At 43.4% G+C, this 21,009-nt stretch overlaps 2 protein-coding genes across 13 annotated transcripts in view; both read left to right on the forward strand.

The window, feature by feature from the left end:
• Nucleotides 1–8,566, forward strand: part of CLIP1 (CAP-Gly domain containing linker protein 1) — a 73,671-nt gene extending 65,105 nt beyond the window's left edge. For all 11 annotated transcript variants that reach the window (XM_075041277.1, XM_075041285.1, XM_075041283.1 and 8 more), the window contains 5 exons: nt 3,938–4,055; nt 4,334–4,493; nt 5,275–5,324; nt 6,734–6,858; nt 7,572–8,566. In XM_075041277.1, the coding sequence (XP_074897378.1) occupies nt 3,938–4,055; nt 4,334–4,493; nt 5,275–5,324; nt 6,734–6,858; nt 7,572–7,794 (676 nt within the window). In that variant the 3' untranslated portion in view covers nt 7,795–8,566. The remainder of the gene's footprint in view (nt 1–3,937; nt 4,056–4,333; nt 4,494–5,274; nt 5,325–6,733; nt 6,859–7,571) is intronic.
• A 336-nt stretch (nt 8,567–8,902) lies between these two features.
• VPS33A (VPS33A core subunit of CORVET and HOPS complexes) lies at nt 8,903–19,274 on the forward strand. Of its 2 annotated transcripts, XM_075041289.1 has the most exons (13): nt 8,903–9,050; nt 9,138–9,203; nt 9,294–9,421; nt 9,983–10,172; nt 11,008–11,124; nt 11,836–12,010; nt 12,731–12,924; nt 14,698–14,824; nt 15,005–15,072; nt 15,660–15,797; nt 16,194–16,331; nt 16,493–16,661; nt 17,237–19,274. In XM_075041289.1, exons 1-13 carry the CDS (start codon nt 8,949–8,951, stop codon nt 17,428–17,430), a joined length of 1,806 nt encoding a protein of 601 aa, XP_074897390.1. In that variant the 5' UTR covers nt 8,903–8,948; the 3' UTR covers nt 17,431–19,274. The 2 variants fall into 2 exon arrangements, 1 of the variants encoding a protein (XP_074897390.1); XR_012652296.1 differs by lacking the exon at nt 17,237–19,274 and having other exon boundaries at nt 16,174–16,331; nt 16,493–16,651.
• Nucleotides 19,275–21,009: the final 1,735 nt, after the last annotated feature.

The raw sequence follows: 21,009 nt of genomic DNA on the forward strand, positions 1-21,009 counted from the left end.
AAAAGAAAGGTGTGTGGCTCTGATTTTTCCTTCTGCTTTTATGCCGTGTGAGCTGCCTGAAATAATCTAGATAATTATGAAATCATTAAAGTGAATTTTAAGATTACCTTCAGTTGGTTACACTGAGATGCCCAAGTTTGTGACTGGCTTAATGACGTTCCTCAACAGTGTTGAATAAACTCCAATAGAAAGGATAAAACAAGTAACAGAAACAGTCAGCCTCACTGAGGCAGAATGCAGGCCACTAGGGGTCAAAATACACCAGCATATGACATTATTTGCTAACAAAACAGGCTGATTGAAGGTCTAATTAAATAAAAGAGAGTCTCTCTAAATTCCCATTAAATAAGAGTCTCTCTAAATTCCCAAATTCCACTGAAGTTGGTGATGAGATGAGCAATGATTTCTTCCTTTTGTCTTAAGAACTTGAGATACTGAAAAAGAGACGTCTTTTTGTTTCAATTAGGTCAAATCTCTAGAAGCAGTTTTCTCACCTTCCTTTCACCCACAGGAATTCTCTTCCTCTATTTTAGCAACTTCCTCTATGAAATAGCCCAGCTAGGAGTGACAGGAGTTTGATATTTATGAATCTAAGGGGGTTCTATGTTACTTCAGCTCATTAGGTTCATTGTGGGTTGCTAACTGTCTTACTGTCTTTAAGCTTGCGCTATTTATCGATACTCATTTCATTCCTCTCTCTTCCCTTTCCTACCCTTGCTTCCTTTGCTATATCTGTGTGTCTTTAATGGTAAGACTCAAGAAAGTCTATCCACGTTACAATAAATAATTTTATTTTTTTTTTAAGTAAAGTTGTTGTACATATTTTGGCTGCCTTTGTCCCTTGGTGTCTTGCTTTTGTTTTGTAAAATACTCAGCTATATATATATACACACACACACATATATATAAAAAAAAGTCTATATTTTTTACCAAAACAGAAAAGCGCCTTGGTGCAAATTTAGTTCTTCCTTACAGTATTTTGCATTTCTACTCCATGTTTCTAACGTGGTTCTTGTTATCTTGCATTTTTAAAGCTTGCCCAGTAACAGTTTAAGGTATTTGCTTCATTCTTAGAATTTCTTATTTTTGTAGTAAGGGAAGAATCTGGGTGGTTTTTTTAATGTTAAAACAAAACAAAAACCTCTCTCCTGTGACTTCCACACACTGCTTAAAACATGGTTTAACCTCCTCAAGAATGTGAAATCTTAAAATGGTGTGTGAAATGACAAAGTCTTTTTTGTTGTTTTTCTTTAATCCCTGCTGGCAAGCAGATATTTTGGACTTGAATTGGCAGGGAAAAAGTCTAAGTTCACGGAATCTATTCCCCCCCCCCCCCCCCCCCGATAAAATTAATAGTTTCCACAAGATTTTTCTTGCAAGTTATCACTATGTAGTTATTTCACATTCAACATATGCTTCTTACGTTTACTATCTCTCATACGAATCATACCACAAATGATACTGAAGCTGAGAGCATCAGTGGGGTAGATTCTCAGCTGATGCTGGAGGTGAACTGTGATCCACACTTACATATAAGTAGTAGTGACATATACCTACTATATTTGTAGGTTTTCCAGTTTCAGCATTTTAGAGGGCCTCCAACTGGAGCTGTAAAGCATGGTTCCTGGAGAGACTGCCCTGTAAAAGAAAAAAACCAATGCTACAGTACAGGGACCTTTTTCCCCCTCTTGCTTTCTCTCCTCTTTTCTTATCTTGTTTCTCTCCCCTTGTGTTATAGAATTCTAGACTCCTATATTGAATTTGTAAATATATATTTACATGCTTACACTCTTTGCCTTTTTCAACCACCTAAATGCTTGTGGTGGTTGAAATAAAGTCCAATAAATGGCCAGTTAACCATATTTGTACAAAAACCATATGTTTCGTCTTGATCTCGGAGATGAAGATCTGACCAAAAAGTGGAAATACAACAAGCTCTTGAGCATGAGATGATGAGTCACTGGGGTTTCCATCTGCCCTTCTACAGCTGTGTATATAGCAAAGGGAAGCCCGGGTGAAGACTCAGGTACAGCAGAGCTTGTGAGCAGCAACTTTCAGATGTACTTTCCAGTAAATACTGGATTTGCAGCTCTGTGGATTGGAGAGGGAGGCTGTGCTCTATGAGCAGCGTCCCATGCATGGGTGGCACATTTCTTTTCCACACCACCACCCTATGCTTTTGATCCAATTCAGCAAACCATTTAAAAAAGACGGGTTAGGCAAGAGCATGTGTGTATCTTGCTGAAGAACACAGAGATTGCTGTCACACTTTTAGTGCTTTGCTGAATTGGGGTTGGTGAGGAGATCTATTAAATGCTGTTGCCCTTTTGGTTTTTATTAACAGGAGTATAACTTGTATTTGAAGGCAAGATCATGCAGTCTGCAGTTTGTTGTGTTTCTGCTTATATTAATTTTCTCATTGTAAAAATATACCAAAACCAAAACCAATCTTTTGGTTCATTGTTAGCTGCATCAGCTTCTCTAAACCCCAGATTCTCCACTTGCTGCTTCCATTCCCAAGTATAATCTTTACAATGAAAGAATTGCATTAATTGTGCTCTCATTGTTGAGTTTCCTGTTTATCTTGAGTCGGTGAAATTTATTGTATTTCATGGTCTGGGTATCATGGCTCTCACTATCTGTAGATACTGTGGATATGAAAACTTTCCCATTTGAACTTAATAGCTATTCCCTACCTACTGAGCATTGTCACACAAGGACATGTTCTGCTCTTGATCCCTTGAACAGTCCTAAGAGAGTATAGTTTTGTCTAGGTACTTCAATGAAATCGTTGTGTCATTTGGTATCTTTGAAGTATTGGTTATGCCGTGCTTTTTGTGTAGTGGGTACGCATTCAGGTAGCCTAGTTTGTCTTCAGTCCTCTCAGCTATTAAGAAGACAAGCAGCACACTGCCGTGGCAGTGAGACTGGCATCATCTAAACCGAGATGTATGGAATTCCTCAGGAAAATGGCTATGCCTGCAGAAGCTCGGGGAATTGACAGCTAGCTGCTGGGCACTGCTTGGTGCTCTGAAAAGCAAGTTTCTCTTCTAGATAAGTAAACATAGATTTTGGAGTAACGATATTTTTTAAATTTTTTTTTTAAACAGACAAAACCTTTCAGCTTGTAAGGAACTTTTGTAGCAATAGTCCTCGCATCAGAGGATAATTACTCATCTGTGTGTATTGTGTGACCTATCAGGAAGACTCGTTACCATCAGTTAGAGGATGTCGTAGCTATGATGCCTTAAGATCACTGTCAGGACAGGATTTGTAGGCAGAAGTCATGTCTCTTATTAGATCAGCTGAAAATGTTGGGAAAACTGGACATACATAAACAGAAGATGGGTTTGTGCTGCTCTGGAGGATTTCTTTTTAACCCTTCTTCCATGAAGGAAAACAAATCACACATGGCTTTCTGCTGAAGCAGTAGTTGTTAAAAGCCCAGAAACTCTCAAAGTACGTGTTTCAGGAAATAATGATGTCACTGAAATTAGTGAGGACCAGCTGATATTTCCAGCATCATCAATGCTTTGCATGACAACTTGTACAATGAGCTTTGCATGTATGTTTTGTTGCTTGTTAATAATTTTCAAGAAGTAACAAAACTCTGAAGTCAGGTTTTGTGGAACATTGTGCAACGTGTTTGTTTATCCTGTATCTCCCCAGTCTATTAGCTTGCTTCTTTAAATTCAAATGGATACGATGATATGCAGATTCTGCAATGTACTACCTAGGTAAAGTTTTTGCTTTGTTTCCACAGTTGTAACATCTGAAATGTTTACACATATATAAAGTCTTAGTCAAGTACAGAACTGAAATTTGCTTTTTAAGAACCACTCCTTAGAGTAGTCTAATACTTTAAATTAAACTTATTTAGACGACTACAGTAACCTATTCTTTAGATGATTTCTGGATGTATTTGGTTTTCTTTTAGAGAATCAGCATTAAAAAAAGAAATTGATGAAGAGAGAGCATCTTTACAAAAATCCATCAGTGCTACTAGTGCCTTGATCACACAAAAAGATGAGGAACTGGAAAAACTCAGAAATGAGGTAAATGAGGAACAGTGGGATGCTTCTTAATTTCGGATCAGGTTATGGCTAGGAGCATATGGCTTTGTATGCTTGATACTGAAGAGTTGGCTAATTCTTTTTCTTTATTAATTCAGCATAGTTAAACCTTAGAATTAAATCTTTAGGTATCTGTGCCTACTTAGGTGACTTCTAGCATATGTTTTTGGTGGCTATTTAGCTCTTACTACTAAGGATGTTGCCTTGGTGCTTCTGACTTCACTCTGGAAGGCTTAAGCATTCTCAAATAATTCTTACAGATCACAGTGCTCCGTGGAGAAAATGCTTCTGCAAAAACCTTGCAGTCAGTGGTTAAGTCACTGGAATCTGATAAATTGAAACTTGAGGAAAAGGTGAAGAACTTGGAGCAAAAACTCAAGGAAAATAACGAACAGCCTTTAACTGTAACTAGCTCCTCAGGTAAAAGAGAGAGCCTCTTTACTGTCTCTCCACCTTCATTTTTAGTCTTGTAGGTTTTTGCAACTGTTAACCAGATAGTTAAAAGGAGATTTAACTAATTGAACCTCCTGAGAAATGTGACTTTCCTGTTGTAGGACACATATAAGATTTGAATTAAGGAAGAAATGCTGGCCAGCTGCAAAATGTGAAAGCTACCAACATTGCCAGTTAACCCCATTTACACCAGGGTGGGGGGCAATTTGACTTGAAATGAAACGTGCATAAGCCATAAAACTTTATCTTGTTCATGGGGTGGCTTGTGTGCAAGAGCCTCTCGTAGACTGATGTAGTTTTTCCTTGCTGTAGCTGCAAAGTAAGGAATGTGTAGGCATCATAATAAAACCGCCTACCTGAGCTGAGCACAGGACTGGGAATTCCACATTTTAGACACTCGTGCTTACCTTATGCTGAGCTTCTTCAGTTTTGTACCACTACAGTCTCATCTCTCAACAGAGGAGCGTTCCTTTGCAGATCTGTGAACTTCAGCTGTCACTTATACGTACATTTTTTGTATTTTAATAAGTAACATGCAGTATTGAATATGCTTCTGTAATGCAGTGGTCAGAAAAATTCCCCAAAGAAGTCACCCTTACCAAAGCTTATACTGAGTGATTAGAAAGCAGTGAGAGTAAGATGTTTTGGAGACTGTTTATTTCAGTCTCTGACTAAGCTGTTGTGTGTTTCATAATTTAGATTACTGGATACTTATGCCTTGTTTGGTTTTGGTTTTTTTTCTTTAAAGGTGACATTGCTGCTAATCTACTTCAAGATGAAATTGCAAAAGAGAAGCAGGTATTTGATCTGAAACATCAGCATGCTAAAACAGCAGCGTGTCTGTAGGCAGAGTGAAATATTTTTCCAGAGACTGTTCCTAATCAGATTTTGTACATCAGAATTATAATGGGCAGATTTATCTTGTAGCCTTCTGCTTCTGAAGGAAAATATTAATGACAGTAAATATTAAGAATCAAGTGATAAGTGATACTGGAGAAATAGTTCAGGTTATCGGAACGTGAGGAAGCAAGCAGGAAAGCAGAGATGGCAAGTTTTGACCTGCAGCCTGTTGGTGAGGTACAGCCTAGCAGAGCACACTCGTAAACTGCTCCTTTGGCGTTCTTTCCAGAGGTTTCTTAGATGTGAACAAGGAATAAGGTGTGGCCCATCTGAATCCATAGTGCTTGCCATCTTGGAGAAATGGGCTACCTGAGCTCCATGCTACTTCTAAGCTTCTGCAGTTGAACATGTTGATCCTTGCTGCTTCTTAACTGCAGAACTTTACTTGGAATGAGGGTTGGCAGCAATGGAGCACGGAAGTTGCTCAGTTAGCATGTGCTTGGTAACAGGAGAAATGTGTATCAAAGAGTACGATAATAGTAATGAACGTGTGAAGCACTGCCATGCAACAGGCAGCCTGTGACAACAAATGCCTAGAAACACAGTTAGACTAGAAGCACCTTCTGCTTGTTGTAAAAGTCCTTGTTAGATCACTATGTCAGTTACATTGATTAAAAAATGTCCTTCCTAGTCTGTGCAGAGATCAGAAGTAGTGTAATTAACATACATCAACATTTTTCTGTTTTTCTGCCTCCTTGAATTCACCTCCTGATGGCAACCCTTCCTTCCAATCAGCACGAGGTTTGTTCCACTTCTTGGGTTCCTTTATTTTATTCACTATGTTAATTTGCCAAGCATTACTTTGTTACATTCAGCAGTGCTGCTGCAGTGCTGGTTACTGATCTCTGTGGCTCTGGCTTTGGGAGATGCCGATGGGTGTGCTGCGCTGTCCCACTGCCCTGCCAGGACAGCTCTGAGAGTATCCCCTAGAGCTGTTCAGAGGAACAGAGACGCTGTTCTGATCAAAATTACACAACGGGATTTATGTTCAAAATGTAACATTAGAAGATCTGTTGGTGGTGGGTTGCGACCCACCGATGTCCCAGAGGTTTTGGCTGGGCGGAACTACCTAGCTCCCTGGGCAGAAATCACACTGAGGGTCTCAGAGGTCCTTTGGTCTTTGAGGATCCTAGGTCCTTCCTATCACTCGTTCTCTCAGTGTCCATGGGTGCTCTCTGTAATACAAGGTCCAGTTGTAAGTTAATGCAGATCTGTACGTGTCAGTTTGAGGGTTATTCTGTGGTTGCTCGCTTTCTCTCAAGTGCAGTCCTCAACGTGCTGACTGTCCTTGTTCTTGACTATCGTAGATTGACTTCCTGAATTCAGTGATAGTAGATCTGCAGAGGAGAAACGAAGAATTGAACTTGAAAATACAAAGAATGTGTGAAGCATCCCTCAATGGCAATGAAGAGGAGATCAATAACTATGACAGGTATAAATCCTAAAGGAAAACCTTGGCTTGTGTTTTGGGAACTGTTGGCAGCAGGCAGTTCTGTCAGCTGCACCATGCACCAGCCTGATCTCAGCTGTTAGGAAGGACAAACATAGCTTTCTTGTGAATTTAGAGTGAATGAATCCAGCCTTCTTTTTAGGTCCATTACTACGGTGTATCTAGTGGTGCAAAATGATCCTCTGTAGTTATCGATCGCAAACACTGATGTATCACAACATATTTGTTGTCAGTATTGGTTGAGTTTGGCCCTTCGTGAGTTAAGTAGATGAGTCTTTGCTCTCAAGAGGCTGGTAGCTGCATTGCGATGGGGAGATCCAGTCCAGAGAAATAGAAGAACTAAAACCTGTTTGATATGTTGTGACTTCAGATCTCTTCTCTAAAGAGAAAAGAGAAACGAGTGTCCATGTGTTTCTTTTTTAAATAATGTCTGTATTTGTACAAAGATTTACACAACAGAGCAGTTTGTTTAGTAAATATTACAGTGTAAGGGATTATGGGGTTACTGCAAGGTAGTGGAGATGTCAGAAGATCTTCAGAAGGGGTTTTGTAATTTATTTTTTTGTTGTTGACCACTGTGGTGTTTCTTGAGTCTCAATAATTACGGGACAGCTCATTGTGCAGGGCAGGGAAGCAGGCCTTTCTCCTTTATGGAGAAGTACCCTACTTGACTTGGGCTGGTGCTGATCTTGCAGTGAGGAAGAAAGCTTGTCAAAGAAGAAACCTCGTCTCTTCTGCGATATCTGCGGCTGCTTTGATCTCCATGACACTGAAGACTGTCCGACTCAGGCACAGATGCTGGAGGAGCCACCCCACTCAGCTTACCATGGCAGCAGGAGAGAAGAACGCCCCTATTGTGATACCTGCGAGATGTTCGGGCACTGGACGGCTGACTGCAATGATGATGAGACCTTCTAATGCAACACATGGCTGGGAGGATGGACTGTCTGTGCACCCCAATTGGACAATTTATACCACCAGCATTTGTGTGTGCTGAATGTCAGGAAAAGGGACAGCGTTTCTTGACTCCCTTTCTCCAATTCCCCTTGCCCATCCACTCCAGAATCAGTAAATTGATAAATATTTTGCTCCTCCACTAATAAATACCCTATCTCCCTTTAATAAACTTAAGTGAAATATAAATGAATGATTTAACAAATGACTTTATGCTATTTCTTCCCAGGTTCTGGGTTTGTCCCCACTCTTAACAAGAAATGCCCCCGTGCTGTGGCATCTGTTGATGGGAAAAGCTATATAGGAACGAAGCACTAGAGTTATATTAAAGCTTATTTAAATACCTTAAAATTATGCTGTTAATTTTCATATTTGCACTAAACCATTTTAAGGCTGAATTTGTACATTTAGATTTTTAAGCTTTTTTTGACACTGGACTGGGTTGAGAAATATTTCATCTTTATTTTCATTTACTCATTTGATTGTGATATTGCTCAGTGAACGTGAGCTCTGGGTTGCAGTTTGACAACAGTGTGAAACATGAAATCTTGAAGCAGGTAAGAAACGGAGCTGTTGTGGGGGTTTTTTAGAAATCAGTCTGCTATGCACACCTAAGACAGTTTGTGGGACATCCTTTTTTTTGTTTTGCATTCTTTCAGCTTCTATATAGTGTGTGTGGTGTGTGTGTGTATATATGCATATATATATTAAAGTTATATTTTGGAAAAAAAAAAAAGATGTGTTTTCTTTTCTACCTTTCCCTTCGGTTAGGACTATCGTGGGCTCTGTGTGGGGACAAACATCCCCTGTGGCTGCACTGTCAGTAAACAGAAAGAAAAAGGTTATAGCAGCGTTGTGGGCTGGTTTTACTGAGGCTTTACGCGAGCCCTCCCGCAGCGTGCGTCCGGTAGCGGCCGACGGACGTTGCTGACCTCAACAAACCGGTGGCAGACGGAGAGTTTGGTGCCAAAGAGCGGGGCTTTGGTGCCGGCGCGGCTGGCGGGGCGCCCGCCAGGGGGCGCCGTACCGCCGGGCTGCCTGGCCCCGCCCCGGCCGTCACGTGGCGGGCGCCAGCTGACCGCCGGCGTCACGTGAGGAGGGGCGGCGGCGGCAGGGCGATGGCGGCTCACCTCAGCTCGGGGCGCGTCAACCTGACGGCGTTGCGCGAGGCGGGGCGCCGGGAGCTCCGCGAGTTCCTCGACAAGTGCGCGGGCTCCAAGGTGAGCGGGGGGCGGGGGAGGGGAAGGTCAGCTCGACCGCCCGCCCGGCGGGGCGTCCGGGCCTGACGCCTCCGTCCCGTCCCGCAGGCGATCGTCTGGGACGAATACCTGACTGGGCCCTTCGGGCTGATCGCGCAGTACTCGCTGCTGAAGGTAAGCGCGGCGGCGGCGGTGGGGCGGCGGGGGCCCCTCAGCTGCCGGGCCTTGTCCCCGCAGTTGGCTAACGCCCTTGCCTCCGCCTAGGAGCATGAGGTGGAAAAGATGTTCACGCTCAAGCCGGGCCGCCTGCCTCAGGCTGACGTCAAGAACATCATCTTCTTCGTCAGGCCCAAGCTAGAGCTGATGGACATCATTACGGACAACGTGCTCAGGTAGAGCCGGTGCTGGCGGCGGGGGAGGGCGGTGGCAGCTGCGAGGGGTCCCCCCCGTGGTTCTCTTCTTGGGCGCCGGCTGAAGGAGGGGACAGGTTTGGCCTGGAAGTGCCGTGCGGTTCCCCAAAACGGGCAATAGCCTGCGGACACCAGAACCGCCGTGCAGGCGCTCTGGGGGCTCGGGTCGGGGTGCGAGACACCCTGGGAAGGCAGCGACGCGGGCGTTCACTTTGGCAGGCAATGCAGAGGGTGCGTTCCTTGTTAAGAGGATGTACATTCCTTCTAATTAGCTGGAATGAGTTATGCTTTGGTTGACCCTCCCTTTGAGAACCACAGGAAAACCAAGTCACCGTGCCCTGGTTTCAGACCTGTGGCAGCAGATGCCTACGGCTGGATAAAAAAAATATTCTGAAGTGCAAAGCCGGGAACAGAAGGTGGTAATAACAACCAAATGCAGCATTCCTATTTCCTTTGAATTCAGTGCCCCCAGCCCGCGGTCTGTGCTGGTTGCCTGCGCAGCTGAGTTACCGTTTGCTGTGCTCCTGCCTGTGACTCTTCCAGGGAAGACAGAGGCCGCTCTCCCCAGAGGGACTTCCACATCCTCTTTGTGCCGCGCCGCAGCCTGCTCTGCGAGCAGTGGCTGAAGGAGCAGGGCGTGCTGGGGTCCTTCATCCACCGAGAGCAGTACAGCCTGGACTTGATACCCTTTGACGGAGACCTGCTCTCCATGGAGTCAGAGAGCGCGTTCAAGGTAAGCGCTCCTCTCGACTTCGAGGAAAGACGCCGTGTGTTTTTACGTTGGCTGCTGGGGTTTGGTACAGGGGCTTGCTCGCTCTTGGAGGGTTTGTCGGTCACCCGCAGAGCAGGGAAGGGCCTTGCAGAGCACATGTGGCTTGATCCCGAGAGCCGAACTGAGCCTGAACTTCTCTGTGTGTTTTCTGACTAAACTCTGAAGGAACAATCAGTACACTAGGCTGCACCCCATTTCCTCCAGCTTTAACTGCTGGCGTTATTTTCACAAATTCATTCATGAGGCTTAAAATACTTAGTTGTTACAAAGAGCCAGCGCAGTTTGTGTCAATACATAGAGCCACACACAGTGGTTAATACTGTATGCTAAGCTGCACTGAGAATTGACAGCTGTCACCTACCAGCCATGTATCCTGTTTTCTCAGAATGCTGCGTCTGGGGACAGAAAGGTTTGAGAGTTTCTTTGGCCACCTCTGCCTTGTTAAATGTAGCCCAGAGGACACATCAGGGCTTGCAGCTGCTTGTCAGCAGTCAGGATGAGGTGGTGTGTGCTCACATTGGCCTCATTAGAGGGAGAGGCTATTTGCAATCACTTTCTGGCTCTTCCTCCTCTCCATCAAACTGGGAGTAGCATGTGGGGTTCAGAAATATTACAGTGTCTGGTTTGATCAACTGATTTGATGTAGTAACAGCAGAGATAAGGTCCACATTTGCCAACAACCATAGTTTTTCCCCAGCCTGTGTCACCTCTGAACTGTTCACATGGACCCCATTCTGCTGTGGAAGCAGCTGTCTCGGACCGACACCTTCCATTGGGAACCTTTCTTGTTGTTTAGGAGTGTTACCTGGAGAGCGACCAGACAAGTCTGTACCATGCGGCAAAGGGGCTGATGACGCTGCAGGCTCTCTATGGAACCATCCCGCAGATTTTTGGGAAGGGCGAGTGTGCCCGGGTAAGGCAAATGTTGCTGCTGAAAAAATGCATCTTGTTCTTTGGAACTGCCTTAAGGAGTGTTTGGTTAAATGCACCCGTGGGTTTTTTTGAATCCAGCCACAGACCCTTCTTATCATATTGGAATTTCAGGATCATGGACATCAGGTCTTTTTCATCTACGGCCAAAAGAACAATCTTTGCTATTCCATAAGTCTTCCTGTCAGGATGATTTATCTAATTTTGTATGCTTTTTGCTCAAAGGTGCACTGCCTTCATGTTTTCAGCAGTTCTTTTATCTGTAGAGTTTTAACACTTAGCCGTTCTGTCGGTATCAGAAGCGCTAAATGAAGTGGGAAATGTGTAACCTACTGTTCGTGCCTTAGCTTTTTCATCTCTCCCTATAACTCACTTGCCCTTTTTTCTTCTCTCTGATCAATCTGTGGTTTATTTGGTACCTTTTGTATGAGGGAGTGGCTTGAGATGAACCCCGTGTTTCAGCCACAGTCACTGTCTTGCTAAGCTGTGGAAAGCAGCAGACAAGGACTTTTTTTTTTCTTTTTTTTGGTCTTGCCCTGCCCCCATCCGTCACCCAGTTTGTACTTCTTGCCATTCTCTTCCTTTACACAGGGCTGTGCCCCATACTTGCATGAGCATGTGTTTGTAGGGCCTAGGAGTCCAAGCCATCTGTTGTGGCCTGCGCCATAATAAGACCAACATGATGTATTTTCAGCACGTGGCTAATATGATGATCAGGATGAAGCGCGAGTTCCCTGGAAGCCAGAACTCGATATTTCCCGTCTTTGATACCCTCTTGTTGCTGGACCGCAATGTGGATCTGCTGACGCCATTAGCTACACAGTTGACGTATGAAGGGCTGATAGATGAAATCTACGGAATTCAGAACAGTGAGTACTGCTGGGTAAGGGGGAGGTCTCCGGCATGCTGGCGCAGGTTGCGGTGTGTCAGGTGGGTTTCTGCTTCACTAAATAACTGTGATGTGGGAGCAGCTCACCTGATTTTAGTGTGGGGGTGGTTCAGTCCCAAGTTAGAGCCCACCGAGATCAGCTCTCACTCTCTTTTTGCCTAGGAAGGGGAGCTGAGTACAGTGCATGGTTATTGAACGGGCATATTTTGGATGTTGGCTGGGTGCAGACGCAGTGACACAGAACATGTAGTGTGGGAGTAGAAATGTTAGTGTATGCCTTCACCCTCCAGCCTGGCTGGCTCATGTGCCACACTGAGGGGACAGGAATGGTTTGTGAAAGGCTATTCAGAGCGCTCTCCTGCTCTTCAGGCAGTAGTAAGGAACGCTCCAGAGAGGCATTTATGGGTTTTAATCCCTCCTGCTGTACTGAAGGCTGGCTGGAAGGCTGCCTCCAAACTTTTTTGAAAGTGGGGTAGCTAGCACTTGGGTTTTGATCGTGTATGTTTGTATAGGTCTCTGGGTGAGTACAGGGAGAGCCTCCTTAATTAACACATATGCACTGAGTCGTCTGGGCGTTTATATTAGCTTTGCTGCTCAGAACTGTTTCCAGTTCAGGGGACATGTTTCCACAGCTTGCTTGTCTTAACTTCTGGTAGTGAAGTTCCACTGCTTATTAGGGTTATTTCTCTGCATTTGGTAGCTTATGTGAAACTGCCTCCTGAGAAGTTTGCCCCGAAGAAGCAGGGTGAAGGTGGAAAAGATCTCCCCACAGAACCCAAGAAGCTCCAGCTGAACTCTGCTGAAGAGCTGTATGCTGAAATCCGAGACAAGAACTTCAATGCTGTGGGGTCAGTGCTGAGCAAGAAAGCCAAGATCATCTCAGCAGCCTTTGAGGTGAGGCCTGCATCCGACTGTGCATCCCTCGGGCATTCTTGTCATCAGATAGGTCTCAGTCTGCGTTCAGCAGGGCCAGGGCTGTGACTGGCAGTTCGAGCTGTTGCCATGGAGTAATACCCCAGCCAGAGAAAAAATAGGTAGTCTTCAGAAGCCCCTCCAGTCTGTTCCCCTGCCCTGGGATGAGATCAGCTCCACTTTGTTCTGAGTAGGTGTTGGTCAAATCTCCTCTTAAGAATCCTGTAGTAACGCAGATCCTCTCGTCTCTTCTCCCCACACCTCTGTTCTGGGGCTTTTCCTATCCTCACTGTTAAAAGCTTGTCTCAGAGCTAGCCTAAACCACATTTCTGCTGTGTGAGCCCATAGTTTCCATCATAGGAACAGCTTTCTTCAGTCTGCAGAACAGTCAGGTGCTGCTTCCCTCTGCAAGAGGCCAAAGGTTAATTTTAGCATACTGATCAATTCCACTTGGTTGGTGTTGTTGCCTGTTAACTGAAAGGTTCTTTTCCCTTTGTATTCATTGAGAAAAGTTTTAAGAAATAAAACTCTTGAATGTACATTCATAGAGTATTATGGTTGGCATAAAAAACAATAGGAATGTGAAAAAGACAGTTGTCTTACAGGAGATTTGACCTGTAAATTCATGCTCACGTGTCACCTTAGAAAAAGCTGGAGAGTGCTGTGGGGTGTGTTTGTGGTTTTGTTTGAAAACATCCTGTTGATGATTCATAAAAAACTTGAGATCTGATATCTCTGCTTTCAGACTTCATGGTAATTCTCGAGAGAACTTGTTACGCTGTTTGATTATATTTCCTTGATTTTTTTCTTTGCCTCTTCATTTCTGCCACATTTAAGAGGAGGTAGCAGTAACTTAACTGAAATACTGTGTGCTCAGCCTCATCTCCTAGTAAATGACTATTACTGCAATATTAGTGCTGAAGGTGCTAAACATGGATTATTCATACTGGTTGTTAAAAAAAAAAGAAATTTAAGAAATTGTCAGAGGTAATAGGTGATAATGAAACAGTAGCATATTGGCAGCAGAGGACTTCTTAAATTGCAGGCTTTATTATTATCGCTCTCCTGCCTGCACTTGCCCATTTAAATCCTTCATATATGAGTCAAATTATTATTATTTTTATTCCAAGTTGCAGCAAGAGGCAAGTAGCCCAAATGAAATACAGACCTCTGGACTGCTCTGAGAGCCGAAGTCTGCATTGTGCTTCATAAGATCCTTGCTCAAAACCTGGGCCACTGTTACAGCCAGGTACAGTGAATGGCAGGCTTCCGCTCACGAGGGACACAGACCCTGCCAACCCAGTTCCTCAGCACCTTTCTCTACTGCTTTGAGGGGGGAATGTCCCCCATCTCTGACTGCATTTACCTAGAGCTCCATGTTTACTGGCAGCTAGCAAAGTAATTCATCTTTGCATGAAAAAGGTAGTTTTGCTGGTAGAGAAACTGAGGAGTAAATAGTGATGGCTGAAGTCAGACAAAGGTGAAGAAAAGTGATTGGCAACACTGGTATAATGGAGAAAACCAGTCTAGTGATCCTGTTGTATCATGTCCTGCCTCTTCTAATGATCAGAGTGCTGTTACAGGTAATGCTGTGACTTTAGTATAAGCATGTAAAGTCTTTTGTCTAAAAGGTTGCGTATCTCTAACAGTATCTGCTGTTGCAGTGAGTGCAGTAAAAACCTTTTTCGTGATAAACTCATCTAGTTGGTGTTATTAATCTGAACAAGACCTAACCTAAGCAATGGAATTCTTTAGGAAAGACACCACGCAAAAACCGTTGGAGAGATTAAGCAGTTTGTCTCACAGTTGCCACACATGCAGGCAGCAAGAAGTTCCCTAGCAAACCACACCTCCATTGCAGAACTCATCAAAGACATCACCAGTGAGTATTTGTTAATAGTCTGACTAATTTAAATATAGCAAGATGCAAGACAACTTGATGGACATCATTCAGCTTGGCAAAAATTGGTTTTGCTCCATCCGGTGCATCTCTGCTGAAATGTTAAATGTAGAAAATAAGTTGTCACTTGCTATTGTATTGATTTTCATTCTTTTCCCAAAGCATCTGAAGATTTCTTTGATAATTTAACAGTGGAACAAGAGTTTATGTCTGGAATAGACACAGACAAGGTAAGACAATTAGTGACTCCTGTCTTGGAAAAAAACCCAAAGTATTTCTCTGGGGTTTTTTCCATTTGGGTTTTTTGAGAGAGGAAACATCTGGTTTAGATGATGTCTGTCTCCTTCCAGTGTCAAGGTTGTGAGCTCTCACGTGTGTCTCCTTGCACATGTGCAGTTTTTTCCAAGTGACATGCATCGCTGAATGTACTTGGAGACAGTGCTGTACTGTGTGCTTTGGTGAGCTCCCATCACCTACCATTGCCTGTAATGCAGATATATACAGCTGGGGTGCTTTGACTTGTACAGGGGCATTATGTGCTGTGAGGGATCAGTGAAAGATTGAAGACCATTAATCAGAATATTTTCAGTGCATCAAAGTCTAGCTATTGACTGTGGAATTGACATGCTTTAGAAAGACACTAGGTGGAACCACTGCTGGATCACTGTTTTACAGATGGTCTTGAGCTGCCTGGAGAGCAGCTGCACCCACTTTTTTGCTGTTTTGGAGATATTAGACAAAACTAGATCTTTGTTTCCAGGTTTTCTAGATACTTTAACAGGTCTTTAGATAATGGCTTATGTATTTTTTTTAATAGGTTAACAATTATATTGAAGACTGCATAGCTCAAAAACATCCATTAATCAAGATCTTGCGTCTCGTTTGCTTGCAATCTGTATGCAATAGTGGACTGAAGCAGAAGGTTCTGGACCATTACAAAAGAGAGATTCTCCAGGTTGGGCTGTAACTTTTGGATTGATAAATTTCTGAGAAAATCCACATCAAGGCCTCAGCTCTACAACACTTGCATTCTAGACAGACGCATCTTATACATGGGTAGTGTTGACTTCCAGTGTGTACAGGTGGAGGGCTGAGGCTTCTCTTTGGGCTGATGGCAGTGACTCAGGAAGTGCTTATATGTGTTTTCCAACATGTAGACACAGAGAGATTTATATCATTGCACTTTTTACTATTATGGTTTAAACACTGTAACTGGGATACACTCTAGAGAGATCTTAACCAAAAAACTTTTTTAAACTAACATCTTTGCCTTTTGTCTTTTTTTTTTTTTTTTAACACTCTGGTCATGGATTATTGACATGGCATTAAAGGTGAATTCTTCATATTGCAGACTTACGGCTATGAACATATATTGACCTTAAACAACTTAGAAAAGGCTGGACTCCTGAAACCTCAGACAAGTGGTAGGAATAACTACCCAACGATCAGGAAAACCCTGCGCTTATGGATGGATGATGTTAATGAACAGGTAAACAGGCACCTCAGCAGTAAACATTACATCTAACAATACAGAATGACGTGCAGTAGGAACACCTGCATCTTTTTCTTTTTCTTTACTTATTTCTATGGTGCTGTTTTGCACCAAGAAGTAGCACGCACCTGCTGCTCACACTGTGCTCTCTCCTGCAGAACCCCAATGATATCTCCTATGTGTACAGTGGCTATGCTCCGCTGAGTGTACGGCTGGCACAGCTACTGGCTCGGCCAGGGTGGCGGAGCATAGAGGAGGTTTTAAAGATGCTGCCGGGTCCCCATTTTGAGGAGAGGCAGCAGTTACCTACTGGCCTTCAGAAAAAGCGTAAGTTTTGATTTGTTTTCCCATTTTTTAAAGGGGGGTGCATTTCTCTTAGGCTGGAATAAGGCAAACTGAAATCAGGGCTGGCAGAGTCCAGGCATCTATCTCATCTCCCTGTCCCACTGCAGTATTACATCTACCTAACTGATTTTTGACAGATAGCTTTCTGGCCTCTTTAAAATGTCCAGTTATATATTCAGCCTGCTATTAATGCACAGTACCGTGTGTACTGAGAGCTGTACATTCGTTTAACTTCTCATCAGAATACTAAGATAAACCCTAACCTTCCATTGGGATTTTAATAAGTAACATTACTTTACAAAGAAGGTCAGCATCAGTCTCCTAGTATTAAACCTGGGCAGGCAGAAGCACATCCTGTAAAGAGACTCCAGAGCTGGGAGTAAGTAGAGTCTGCATTTCTGGGCCCCAGTCTAGTATTCCACCCAATAGGTTTCTCCTCTAATTCAGCTGCTATCTTTATTTTAGTTTCAGGTCATCTTGAGTTTGACTGATGGATAGGAGATGTAAAAAAAACAAAACAAACTTAAGACAACCTGTAAATTTCTCTGAATACACAGGTCAACACGGTGAGAACCGAGTCACTCTGGTGTTCTTCCTGGGAGGTGTAACATATGCAGAAATTGCTGCACTGAGATTTCTGTCCCAAATGGAAGATGGAGGCACAGAGTACATCATTGCCACTACAAAACTGATCAATGGAACAAGCTGGATCAAATCCTTGATGGAAAAACTGGAGCCTGCCCCTTTCTAGAGTCTGTGGCGAGAGACAGTAAAAGTGAGAGGCCCTGTGTGATGCAGGCACGTCAGCTTCTGGTCTTCTGGCATGGATGCTTGAACGTCAGAGAAACACAACAGTTTTCCTGAGACCAGCTCATGATGTGGTTACCCTCACCCCTCTGCACTTGTGTTCCTACTGTTTGTGGAAGTTCCTAGTAGACAAGCAGTGCTAAAAGGCACTAACAATGAAACAAACAATGGGAGAAAGAGAGATTCCTGCTCGTGGTCTGAATTGGCAAACAAGCATTGGGGGAGCAGGGATTTGCCCTGATCCTTCTATTTGGCAAATTGCTTCTTTTTGTTCCTTCAGTTTAATTTTAGTGGGAGATGCGATTACTTCTTTCTACCTTCCTAAGGTGCTGAGGAGGCAGGATGTTTTCTGTTCCTGATTTCATACCAATATTCCCAGCCTGTCTTTCTCTCTCTGGTGCCTGATCTATTCCATCGATGCACTGGGTCTGTTTCTGTCAGAGATGTGTACTCAGCTGTACCTAGGGTTCAGTTTCCTGCTCATCCTTCTGATGAAGCCAAGAAACTTGTGGTTCCGCCAGCTTCAGCACATTCCCGTCAACAGGCAGCAGGAAGGGCCAGGCCACAATAGCTAAGTTTTCTCACATCCTTGGAAGCTGATTGTACAATGGAAAAAGAACTGCTGTAAAGGGGAAACAGTAACTTTTTTACTGCATAGGTTTAGAAACTTCATGGCTCTCAGCATCCAGAATAATGCACCTGCAGGACCTGCTTAGCCTGTGCTGTACTGTAACAAGATGTTATGGTTAGTTGCCTGTAGGACATGCTCAAGTCCACTGTCCTGCATGCTTTGGCCAAGGCATTCATTGGGTTTCCTGCAGCAACAGCTAAACCTTGAACTATCCACATGCATGTCAACAGCACTGACTACGAATACAACCAACCACACCCAAGTTACGAGGGAGCTGCTTGAGCCTTTTACTTCAGTTGCCCTCTGAAGGGATCAGTGTGAGGTGCCTTGTTTGTGCTGGGTACACCCACCTGACTCTGGAAGGCAACTCCAGAGTATGAATGACATCAGTGTCAAGAGCTTATGTTTCAAGACACACAAACATTCCCTGCATGGGACTCAGGCCAAAAATAAGTACGTCAGTGACCCAGTAAACACCGGGTTTAAAACAGACACTTTTTTCTCCCCCTCTGTTCAGTTTATAAATTGTGGTACTTGCTGCCACGAGCTGTTGTAGAGCTCAACATTTTAAGATGGAATTTTCCATGGTCCTGGTGGCTGGGCCCTTGGTGGTATTGAGCCAGCGTGTACAAGAGGCAGCTTCTGGCTCCAGAAGACTCAGCCTTGCTAATTGCTAGAGGCTGGGAAGGCAGACCAGGGGGTCTTTGCTTATACCCGTGCAGCTGCCCGCTGCCAAAGCCTGTGCTGCTGCGCCTCAGCCCTTTCCCTGGTCACTGTCACTATACTCAAATGCTTCAACACCAACCACTGGGGATTCTGTTTCACACTGCACTTCACTCTTAAAAATGACTAAAAAAAAAGCCAGCCCACACCTTAAATCACGCTCTTAGTTATCCTGCATAATGCATAATATGTCCCCCCACCAAAAGGCCTTCATTTTTCCAAATTGTTACAGTTATGACTGTGGGTTTAAATCTATTCTTTTGTTTTGTAAGAATGAGTTCTGCCAAATCAGCTCCTTCACAGAGCCCCTGTGTCCGTTTAACTCCAGCTGGCTTATTAGAGTAAAATAAAAATGTATTTGATCTTTTTTTGAAAGTGTTTGCTCACTCTCTCTCTCTGGAATACAAAAATAAATAAAATAAAACCCTGCACTGTGGTAGCTGTATTCTTCTCCTCCTGCCCTAGGATAACTGAGTTACTTAAGTTGAAACTACTTTTCTAACATCTGGATGTTTTTTCTTTAAGCTTCTGCATTAATTACATTCTGTTCTACCACTTAACATACTGCATCAGAAATACCTATGGATTTCTTGACTTTTAAAGAAAAACATATTTTTAATCATTTGAAACTTTTTACTTCAGGTGGGTAGGCAACTTGCAGACTTGTCTTACAGAAACAAAACATGCTGCAACTTTGACAATTCAAGGAGCAAATGTCAATTGCCTTGCTCTGCATTAGTTCCACAGTTCCACTGTAAAAAGTAGGTAATTTCACAGTATTTAAAAAGAAAATCGAAGTAGCTTTGGATCAAAAACTAGACATTACTATGCAGAAAAAAAACAAGAAACAATGTGATTCAGTGCAATCCTTACAGAGTGTCCTTGCCTTGGCCTTGAGGGTCTTTGTACTATCACAATTTCCAGTTTTTGGTGGTTTTTTTTTAAATCTTAAAAATTGAACTAATTGCAAGGAAATTAATAGCACTGATTGGGCTAGTTTGTGACCTGAGCTCATGACATGTAAAAGCTACACCACAAGTGCATAAAGGAAAACACACAAAGCACCAATTCAACAGCTTGCTTACCTTTCACTTGGCCCAGCAGATGTGTTTATTAGTAACACTAGAGGCAAAACTTACTTGGAAAACAGTTTATGCTGGACACTTGGTAAACTCAAATTTTAATCAACAACACTGCTGGATATTTTTCTGCAGACTGTAGCCTGCACCACCACCAAGCTAGAGCTGTGTGGACACTCAAACTAGACAAAGTCTCTTCCTGGAACTATTCAACAACAACAGCAAAAAATAAAAGCCATCTTGACGTTGATCGATTCTCTGGAGGAGCAATTACTACTTAACAGGCTTCCTGAGCTGCTTGATTATGTTCTGCTTCTGTCTAAGGCCTTGCTGACCATGCGGGTAATAATTTGATAACAAGAGAGCCTAATTAAATTAAGGGGCCATTTTCTACATCATAATATCTTTGTAGGTAAGAGATTTGATTTGCAGTACGTACTCTTCCTTCTCTCTGCTGTCTGTATTTGTCTGGTTTACAAGCAAAAAAAGAAAACATTACCCAACCTCCACCCCAAAAGACTTTCACTTTTCACGTAACCTTATCAGAAAGCAGTTTTGCTAAAAATAAACATACAGCTTACCTCCCTCGTCCCCCCGTGTTGCAAAACAGTTGTAGCGCTCGCTCTCTAAAAGGTAGGGATGACTTCTTAGGTGTGCAAGGGTGAAGCTAGTGAGCAGTGAACTAGTGACAGTGCAGCAAGTATTAGGCTGTCTTCAGCACTCGCTCTCTTTTGATAAAAAAAGCCCAACTCAGCCCACACAGTTCCACCCTGTAATGTGCTGCTGCTCTGGGACGATCCCCAGCCATATGTGAGCATCCTCCTCCCCGAGTGGCCCACAGAAGCACAGGGGGCTCAGAGAATGGAGCAAGAGGCACAACAGCCTTCCAACTAACTGCAGAATCAAAAGTGTAAGATAGCACAATGCTTTGTTAGAGCAAAAAACCCTCACATTTAAATAAATGCAGGTTTTGACATGGTAACAGTAAGCCATGGTGCTTAAACTCACAAAATACTGTTGACAAAAGCATGCTAGTGAAGAGGAGCTATTTGGCATGCTCTGTACTGCCATGCTGCACAGAGCGCAAAGG

The sequence above is a fragment of the Buteo buteo genome, chromosome 11, assembly GCF_964188355.1.
Source record: "Buteo buteo chromosome 11, bButBut1.hap1.1, whole genome shotgun sequence".
In the NCBI taxonomy this organism is placed as follows: domain Eukaryota; kingdom Metazoa; phylum Chordata; class Aves; order Accipitriformes; family Accipitridae; genus Buteo; species Buteo buteo.